Source organism: Carlito syrichta, unplaced genomic scaffold (genome assembly GCF_000164805.1).
Source record: "Carlito syrichta isolate Samal-C Ts95f unplaced genomic scaffold, Tarsius_syrichta-2.0.1 Scaffold305689, whole genome shotgun sequence".
NCBI lineage: Eukaryota > Metazoa > Chordata > Mammalia > Primates > Tarsiidae > Carlito > Carlito syrichta.
In genome coordinates, this window is record NW_007249785.1 from 214,114 (window position 1) to 224,559 (window position 10,446).

Below are 10,446 nucleotides of genomic sequence, written 5' to 3' on the forward strand. Positions count from 1 at the left end.
GCTCCTTCAGTTTTTCTACTGCATCATTCTTAGTGCATTGCTTCCAAACTTAAGGCCATTATAGGCTAAAATGGTAGCTGGAGCTCCAGCAATCACATTCTAGGCAGCAAACAGGAGGAAAGTAGGAAGGGTCTGCCGCCTAGCTGATTTACTGCTCTTTAAACAATTTTCTTGGAAATTCTATACAATATTATCTCTTGGTTCAGAGCCTAGTCACATTTTTATATGACTACATCTAGTGAGAAATTGTGATCTGGGTTCATTGTAACCATAAATAAAATTGGATTTTTTTGTGTGTGTGTGTGTTGGCTCCCGGCCACCGCAGCCTCAACCTGCTGGGCCCCAGTGATCTTTCCGCCTCAGCCTTCCAAGTAGCTGGAACTACAGGAGCGCACTACCATGCCCGGGTAATTTTTGATTTATTGTAGAGATGAGGTCTCGCCAAGTTGCCCAGGCGGGTCTTGAACCCGCGGGCTCAGGCAGTCCACTCATCTCAGCCTCCCAAAGGCGCGGGATTACAGGCTGAGCCACCGAGCCCAGCTAGGAATTTTTTTACTTAAGAAGGTGGATAAGAGGTAGGCAGCCAGCAGTTTTGGTCCTAAACACCCTTCAGATATTTAAAGACTGTTGTCAGGGGCATCTGTCTTGTTGAATAGCTGTTTCTTCTTTTTCAGGAAGTCTCTTGTCCATCTCTTTGATATACTATGGTTCCTTGGGGTTTTTGTAGCATGCTCCCTCTGTTTCATACTGTATGTACTTGAGATAGACCTTAATTCTCATTTATAGACCTTAGTCCTGAGATGATGAGCATTTTCAGCTTTCTTTGGATGAAATCTAAGACCTGAGTAAAGCAAGTAAGTTTGTTCATAATTTAAAACGAAAAAGAGCAACCTATTCCTCACTTGTTTTTTAAAAAATATTTTATTGAAGTATGAAACATATAGAAAAGTTTATGTATCTTGAGTATACACCTTAATGAATTTTTGCAAACTGCATACTCTTATCTACTGAGTACTAGACTAAGAGCATTTTCTTACCTACATGCTTATAAGGTTAATCTTAAGCTTAATCTTTTCCTGTTTCAGGAGGACAAAGAACATGTTTTCTTCAGATACGCTATTATCTTTCCCTTTTATATTGCTACCTCTATAGCTATAATTTAAATGATGCTCAAGGATTGTGTGATCAGCTAGTAAGAGAACTACTGAGATGGTCCCAACTACCTGTAAAAGAAAATGAAGATTTTTCAGGTATACTTTTTATTTTTTTTAAAGAGGCAATCTCACTATGTTGCCCAGGCTGGTTTTGAACTCCTGAGCTTAAATGATCCTCCCACCTTGGCCTCCCAAGTTGCTGGGACTATAGAATTTAGAATTTTTAATCATGTTAATTTGTATTTATAGGTTTAGACATGAAATTGCTTATACGTAAAAGTATGTTGCTCTACCTCTTTGGTAACTAAATTATATTATGTTGGATTTTGAACTGTCAGCTTCTCAGTAGCAAGGAGCATGTTGGTTTTGTTTGTTTGTTGGGGTTAAGCAGAACAACAATTGCCTGCTAAACTGATGGTATAATTGTTTTCTCATAGTCATGTTTGTTAGACATAATATCAATACACAAGTTTTGGTTTTTTTTTTTAGCATTGGAACCAGTGATTTTATCATAATGATATTTGGCTTATAATGGAGTTTTGGACATTGAGGAAATTATTTATGACAAAAAGCCAAATTGTTATATTTTTCTAACACATGAAACACTCACCGACATGCATTGCAGGTCCATTGATATGTGTTGTGCAATAGTAACTTGTTAGACCTCTTCTGCCTATTGTTTTTCTTTTTTTTTTTTGAGTTGGAGTCTCATTCTGTCGCCCAGACTGGAGTGCAGTGGCCGCTCCCGGCCACCGCAGCCTTGACCTGCTGGGCTCCAGCGATCCTTCCGCCTCAGCCTTCTGAGTCGCCAGAATTACAGGCGCGCGTTACCACGCCCGGCTCATTTTTTGATTTATTGTAGAGATGAGGTCTTGCCTGCCCAGGCGGGTCACAAACCCACGGGCTCAGGCAATCCACTCACCTCAGCCTCCCAAAGGCGTGGGATTACAGGCTGAGCCACCGAGCCTGGCTGCTTCCCTGACTTCTAATTCAGGGGTCCACTCAGCTTCTTGTGTCACAGACCCAAAGTTCAGGAGAGTTGGCTTCCTAATTTGCACTTTAGATGGCAGTGAATCAAACTTTAAAGGCTTGGTAGGTAGCGCTGTTCCTGACTCCCAGGCATTTGGCATTGGTTGGCATATGTTTCCAGAGATACATTTCTACATAGAAGAAAAAAGAAGGAACATATTTCTGTTTGACTAATAAACATGTGATCCCAAGGGCTCTACAAAATTTTTTTTTTTTTTTGAGTTGGAGACCCATTGGGCTCCAGCGATCGTTCTGCCTCAGCCTTCCAAGTAGCCAGAATTACAGGCACTCGCTACCGTTCCCGGCTGATTTTTTTTTTTTTTTATTGTAGAGATGAGGTCTCGCCAAGTTGCCCAGGCAGTCTCGAACCCGTGGGCTCAGGCAATCCACTTACCTCGGCCTTCCAAAGCACTGGGATTACAGGCTGAGCCACTGAGCCCAGCTCTACAAATTTTTTAAGCTTCAAACAGCACGAAGTCCTGCCCAAGTGGGAGAGGCAAGGAAGTACTGAGTTGGGCTGAAACATCTGAGTTTTATTGCAAAAGGAGCCCTTTGAGATATAAGTGCTGTTAACATGATCCCAGGAGGAGGAAAATAGAATTTTTCAATGCCCTCCCACATTCAGTGGCACTCTGTACCTCAGAGGATCCAGGAGTTTTGGCCAGCTGCTTGGCCCTGGAGTCTTATATGTGCATAGTTAGGCACAAGAGAATCATCCTTGGTGGCCTTGAAAGCCACATTTGACATTATCAGGAACTAAGACTCCAGCACATCAGTCTAGAGAAAAAGATGCCTCTGTAGCCCTCCTCACCATTGGAAATGACCTTGTTAATTAATTTTTCATATGCAGGTATCTCTACAGATGTTCCATAGGGTCAAGGACGTTGCTTGTTCACTGCTGAGTCCCTAGCTCCTACAAAAGAGACTAACATGCAGCAAGAGATCAGTAAATATTCTTTGAGTGCATATATTATAGTTTCCAATTTGGACCTTCTGTGTTAGCCACCAGTAAGACAAAGGGTACTATAGGCCAGGCACAGTGGATCATGCCTGTAATCCTAGCACTTTTGGAGGATGAGACGGGAGGATTGCTGGAGACCAGGAGTTTAAGACCAGCCTGGACAACATAGCGAGATCTCATCTCTACAAAAATCAAAAACTAAGCCAGGCATGGTGGCACACATTTGTAGACTCAGCAACTCAGGAGGCTGAGGCAGAACAACCTGAGCCCAGGAAATCAGCACTGCTGTGATCATGCCACCATGTAGCCTGGGCAACAGTGAGATCCTGACTTAAAAAAAAAAATCGTACTGTGCTTTCCTAGTTATGGGGTAGGAAGTCAGGTAGATGGTCTTAGTGTGTTGCCCAGTGGTCAGAAGTTATTACCTGCTGTGACTAACATGCGGGAGTTCAAGGGCATCTACCCTACTGATATTTCCATTTTGATGTTTATTTGTTTGATTTAAATAATGAATATTATAATGTGCCGGGCATGATGGAGCATGCCCGTAGTTCCAGCTACTTGGAAGGCTGAGACAAAAGGTTCTCCTGAGCCCAGTGGATCGAGGCTTCTGTGGCTATGAGCATGCCACTGTACTCCAGCCTGGGCAACAGAGTGAGACTCCAACTCCAAAAAAAAAAAAGGCAACCCCTTCAGGTCCCCTCCCAGTGTGGGAGCTTCTCTGTCCTCTCAATAAATCCTACTTTCTCATGAAAATAAAAATAAAAAATAAGTCATTTGATGTCAAAAGTATAGGAAATAAAAGAAAAAGTAGACAAAAAATATGAATGTATTTGCCAAAAGGCTGACCAAATATCCAAAACTTAAGTATAAGTAATAATTATTACTATTGGCTGTCATTTACTAATTGATCGTCGTGTGCTATGCATATATTATCTCACCAAGTTCTTAAAAGTAACTCTTAGATTTGAATTATTATCCCCATTTTACTGATGAAGAAATTGAGGCTTGGAGAAGCTAAGAAACTTGGCCTAGGTTATTCAGTTGTTAAACAAGGAACACAAGATATGAAGCAAATCTACCTAAAGCCCTTGCTCTTAACCACTATGCTATACAGCCTATCACAAGATCACAGAATAAGTCAACTACCTCTGTCTTCTCTTCTGTCAAAATTTCACAAGGAAAGGCAACCAACCCAATCCTCCTGGATCATTCAGTTACTTTTCTGGAAAGCAGCAAAACTGCCTCTGTGATTTGACTGGGTCACTGAAGTAAGTCATCTCTCCCTGGTGTGCTATCAGAGTCAGACCAAAACAACTGAAGTGGACCCCAGCCACGGCAACCCCTGACTGCCCAAGAATAAAACAGATGGTGACAGCATAATGAAAGAAAATTGTGTTTTCAATCAACTTGTAGTCTTCGCTTGATGAGTCTGCCCCGCTTCCTTTCATCTGTCTTAGGAAAAGATGGGCATGGGTGAATTAGTTTACAGAAATGTGCCAGAGCTCTAGGCACAAGATGACACTTCCAAGACCCCTGAGATAGTCATCTTAATGAAACTCTCACTAGGTCATGTCCATCCCTCCACCTAGAGAAGGCTAAGACCATCTCATAATTCTTCCTGATAATAATTTAAATAATAAAGTTATGGATGGGTGCGGTGGCTCACACCTGTGTTCCCAGCACTTTGAGAGGCAGAAGCAAGAGGACTGCCTGAGCCCCAGGGTTCGGGACCAGGCTGGACAACTTGGCAAGAACATGTAAACAAAAAGTAAATAACAAAACAAAACAAAAACAAAAAGTAAATAAAAAAAATTAGCCAGGTGTGGTGGCACACACCTGTGGTTCCAGCTACTTGGAAGGCTGAGGCAGAAGGATCGCCTGAGCCCAGCAGGTTGAGGTTGCAGTGACTGTGAGCCTGGGCAACAGAGTGAGACTCTGACTCAAAAATAAAATAAAATATAAAATAAAAGTTACCATGGATTTCTATCATCCTTCAAGGAAGTGGTTCTCCCTAGAGGGTTAAAAAAAATCTATTCTCTCCTGTTAACTTTGTGTTTTCCTGTAATTGCCTGACATGGGCCATTGCCCCATCCAGCATCTTTTCTTCCATGGAACCCTCAGATCTCACCAGGTCAATGATATTATCTCCCAAGACAATGTCATCTCTGTTTTCCTGGAAGAGAATGAGCATGGGGACTCCATCTAAAGAGGTCACAGTTCTACTGATTTAGGAAGGATGGAGGTCTACCAGAGTCCAGAGAAGGGTTCCTCAGGCATCCCAAGTTCGACCCTCTCAGAAAAACCACCCACACCATTTCTCGTAAATGCCCCAGCGAAGGCCATCTAATAGCCCTCAGCCTTTCCTCAAGGCCAACAGTCCAAGATCAGTCTTTCCTCTGCTCCACTGGCAGCGCACTCCATTTTGAGTGCCAAGAAAGTGGTACTTTAGCTGGGGGGTCAAGCGGAAAGGAAAAGACACATAACTGCAGCTGCACCGCGTCGTGACGTCAGGGCCTGGAAACTGAAGAAGGCACGGGATGGAGAAAGGGGAGGGATGTTTGTTTGGAAACCACCTCGCACTGTCCAAACCAAACAGGCTGTTTGCGCAAGTCTACTTTCCATCTCTGCCCTTCTCTCCCCTAATTCTTAGCTCTCCTAAGAGTTCCCTCCCTCAACCCAATGTTGAACTTCTATAAGCGTCTATGGAGTTCTTCCTGATCCTCTAAGGACCTGAATTGCCACATCAATTTAGTACCACCTGTCCCATCTTAAAATTCCAGGAATAGATCTAGGCCCACATGCACCCTTGAAGTCTTTCCTAAAAATTGCAGCCATCTCTAATCCTTCTTTCCCTGAAATTTATTGACAGTATCATTCATTTAGGCACTTGAGTCTCTGTTCAGCCCACCAGAGACTATGGCTTTTTCATCTTGGCTCTTCTCAGATTGTTTCTTGGAAGTATCTTATCCTCCCAAGAATACCCAAGTAAACTCCCTGGAGTCTGGGACTGGGTCATGTAGTTCTGTTGTATATGTCACTGTGTCACATGCAGTGTTCTGCATCTGGTTCTGAATACATAGTGCATGTTCAAATTTATGAAGTTGTGTTGAGCTGGACAGAACTAAAGGGAGGCATACAGCAAAAGATGAACCCCTGGGCACTTACCAGGAAAGAGGTTAGTGGCTTCCAATTTCAGGCAATGCCTAGAAGGGGCCCAGGGTGTATACCAGAAAGACACATGGGCCAATACCTGTTACAACAGGTCAGCTGACAGAGCACCATAAGGTTCTGGATTGAGCAGCCTGCATGTGGAGAGGGGAAGAGGGAGGAAGATCCATATTCTTTTGGGACCAAGCCTCAACCCTAAACCATGGGCTGAGCCAGGCTGCCAAAATAACAAAGCTTCCCTGGAGCAGGTGCCATATTCACAGGATTTGCTGTTCATTAGTCCATTTTGGCACAATTTTACATCTCCACGATCATCCCATTTTCAAAGGACACTTGATTTTACCTCAAACACCACTTTTGTTAAAACACAGACTAGGTCAGGCGTGGGGACTCACACCAGTAATCCCAGCTCTTTGGGAGGCCAAGACGGATGGATAACTTGAGACCAGGAATTCAAGATCAGCCTGGGCAACACAGCAAGATCCTGTCTCATTAAAAATAAAACTTAAATAAAACAAAAAGCAATTCATCAACCTAGCTAATCCTACAAGGTAAGTCAGAGGTAGCACTGGGAATTTAACTGACAGCTCTAGAATTTCAGTTTTACTCCCTGGAACTGGGACTAGGCTTCCTTGTTCTCTCACCAGCACACCTGAACTCAAACAGAACCTTCTGTCTGATGGGCTCCCTTGCAAATGTGGGCAGAATGAGTTCTCCAGCCACTTTATTAATAGGAGATCAGCAACCTGAGAGAAGATTGAGCTCACCAGAGTGTACAGCGTAGGTTAATGGTAGAGTGTCTGGAGGCTTTATAGAGTTGAGAGGGGCTTCAGAGAGCACCTGTGTTACACGCTGGAAGCCTGAGGCCCCAGGAGATTGCACGACCGCCCAAGACCACACAGCTTGATGACAGTGTTCCTGCACTTCAGGATCCAGTCTCCTAACTCCCAATCCCAGGTTTTCCCAGCACCCAAGAAGAAAAGATTTGCAAGGAATTCTAAAATGAGGTACAAAGTCTGTGGTACAACTTGGGGGATGAAAAAGACAATATCCTTTGAGAGTTGACAAAGAATGGCAAAAGAAAAGTCCCATAGTAGCTAGAGTTGGTTGGGGAGCTAGAAGTATATGAGGGGAACCAAAAAAAACTAGCCCAAATACTCCCTCGCTAGGCAAATGTTCAAGGAACCAATTGGCATCAGTGTACCAGTGAGTGTTGTGGTGGGAGGTTACATCCAGCTTCAGTGAATTTCTTTTTTTTTTTCTTTTTTGGTTTGTCAAATATCTGTTTATTCGTTTCCTACCCATCCATAAATTCATCTTAATTTTTTATATATTTCACAGTAAGTTGTAGACATCAGTATGTTTCTCTCCAAATATTTCAGGGTGCTTATCATTGACTAGATTTCAGTATTTGTTTATAGTTCTTTTGAGGTAATATTTGGAAACCATTAAAATGCAGAGATCTTAAGTATACTATTGAGTTTTTTCAAATGCATATACTGTTACTTAAACCCCTATCAAGACATAGCACATTACCATCACCCCTACAAAGTATTCTTCTACCCTTTTACAGTTAACCTCACCCTTCTCCACCAGAAACAGCTATGGTTTTTTCACCATAGGATAATTTTGCCTATTTTACATCATATAAATGTGCCCTTTTATGGAAAGCTGCTTCCACTCAGCATATTTTGAGATTCATCCATATTGTTGCATGCATTATAATTTCTTTTATATTGCTGATAAATATACCATTTTATGAATATGCTGCATTTTGGGGAGTTGAGATTAACAGTGAATTTCCTTTTTGGAGATTCTTTCAACATGTTTTCTCATTTCGTGATGGGTGATTTATGACCATACCTGCCCACACTGCGCCGAGTGTTCAGCAATTTTTGACCAAAACTGGCATGATCCCCATGCTCCTCCCTCCCTATTCACCCGACCTTGCCCCCAGTGACTTTTTTGTTTCCCAGAATGAAAATAGGCCTCAAAGGGAAACGTTTTGCCAATGTGGAAGAGGTGAAACAAAAAACAGCAGAAGCACTAAAAAGCATCAAAATTAATAAGTTCAAAACTGTTTCTGAGCAGTGGAAAAAGTGTCTTGATGGGTATATTGCATCAAACGGAGAATACCTTGAAGGTGACTGAAGTGTAAACATGTAAGAATAAATACATAATTTTCTTTCTTTTTGAGTTGGAGTCTCACTCTGTCGCCCAGACTGGAGTGCAGTGGCACGCTCCCGGCCACCGCAGCCTCGACCTGCTGGGCTCCGGCGAGCCTTCCACCTCAGCCTCCCAAGTAGCTGGAACTACAAGCACGTGCTACTATACCTGGCTAATTTTTTTTATTTATTGTAGAGATGAGGTCTCACCAAGTTGCCCAGGCAGGTCTTGAACCCGCGGGCTCAGGCAATTCACTCACCTCGGCCTCCCAAAGCGCAGGATTACAGGCTGAGCCACTGAGTCCGGCCACAATTTTTTAATAAATAACTTCAAAGTTTTTTTGGTCCCCCTTATATATAGTTCTCACCAAACCCAGTGTATTTGTTTCCTAGGGCTGCGTAATGAAGACCACAGACTCAGTGGCTTAAACAACAGAAATGTATTTCCTCACAGTTCTGGAGCTAGAAGTCTTAAGATCAAGGTGTTTCAGGGCTGGTTTCTTCCGAGAGCCTCTCTTTTCCACCGATCAATGGCCATCTCCTTCCAGTATCTTCACATGGTTTCTCCTCTGTGTCTCTCTGTATCCTAATCTCCTCTTCTTAGAAGGGCACTGGTCATATCAGATTAGGGTTCATCATATGACCTCTTTAAAGACTTGTCTCCAAATACAGTTACACTCTGAGGTACTGTGACTTAGGACTTCAACATGTGAATTTGAAGGAGACACAAATCAGTACTCGGTAACATTTTCTTCTGAACATACCGGCGGGGAATTGCCCAAGTTCTCCTCCTCCAAAGGAGTATTTGGGCTAGTCTGGCGGGACATTGGCCTAGAAGTTACAGTGGGACTCCTCAGTCCAGCAACCAGAGCAGAGCTCCCTGAAGAGTCACTCACCAATCTTTCAGAGCTACTGCTCTCAATTATTCCAGGCACTCCTGTCAGATTCTCCTCACCAATCTCCATGGATCTCCATGTGCAGGTACAGAATAAACAGAAGACTTTCTAGAAGAAATGGGGCTTAGTCTTTGGTTCATTCGTGGGGAACAGGACTCCTGGGTTAAAGAGTGAGAGGGAACCACGAAGGAGATGAAAGTTATGTTGTGGCCCTGGCCTGGCCCCAAATGAGCAGTGCCCTCAGGCCCTGCCCTGGTGAGACTGCTGCCAACACAACTGGCCTGGTTTACCCTGAGGGGGTGAGTGGGTGGGGCAGCACCTCCCTCTGGCTTCACACTTTCTTCAGATTCCTCACACATCTGCAGCAACTTCCTGCAGACAGAAATCTGTTGGTGCCTGTTTGGAAACCCACCAAAGCAAAGAGCAAAGCGGCATCCAAACTGGTAGGAAACGCTGTTTCAAGTCTGGAAAATAGTCTTTAAAAAAAAAATTGGCCATGAAGATAGGACGGAAATTATATCACTCAGGGGAAAGTGTATGTAGATAAAAATGAAATTTTTTAAAAAAGGTGCTATAGGTCATGCCTGTAATCTCAATATTTTGGGAGGCCGAGGTGGGAGGATTGCTTGAGCCCAGGAGTTCAAGACCATTCTGGGCAACACAGCAAAGCCTTGTCTCTACAGAAAAATCAAAAAATTAGCTGGATATGGTGACCCACACATGTAGTCCCAGCTACACAGGAGGCTGAGGCAAAAGGATTGTCTGAGCCCAGGAGGCCAAGGCTATAGTGAGCCATAATCATGCCATTGCACTTGTGGGTGACAGAGTGGGACTCCAACTCAAAATAAATAAATTAATAGAGCCAGGTAACCAGGCGTGTGCTATATAAGGAATTTAAAAATTAGGAAATCCAAAGTCTATGTGTGAAAAATAGTATCATTTGAATATAGAGACAGAAAAATGTTGGGTCCTTATCTTAAGGACTGAGTAGACATACAATTAAAAATGAGTGAATGAGCTGGGCTCGGTGGCTCAGCCTGTAATCCCGCGCCTTTGGGAGGCTGAGGTGA

The 10,446-nt window shown here is 43.2% G+C and overlaps 1 protein-coding gene across 1 annotated transcript in view; it reads left to right on the top strand.

Moving 5' to 3' along the window:
- The window catches only part of LOC110596001 (protein JBTS17-like), a 24,098-nt gene that overhangs the window by 10,987 nt on the left and 2,665 nt on the right, over positions 1 to 10,446 (top strand). The window contains exon 7 of the mRNA XM_021714655.1: positions 1,086 to 1,250. Within this exon, the coding sequence (XP_021570330.1) occupies positions 1,086 to 1,250 (165 nt within the window). The remainder of the gene's footprint in view (positions 1 to 1,085; positions 1,251 to 10,446) is intronic.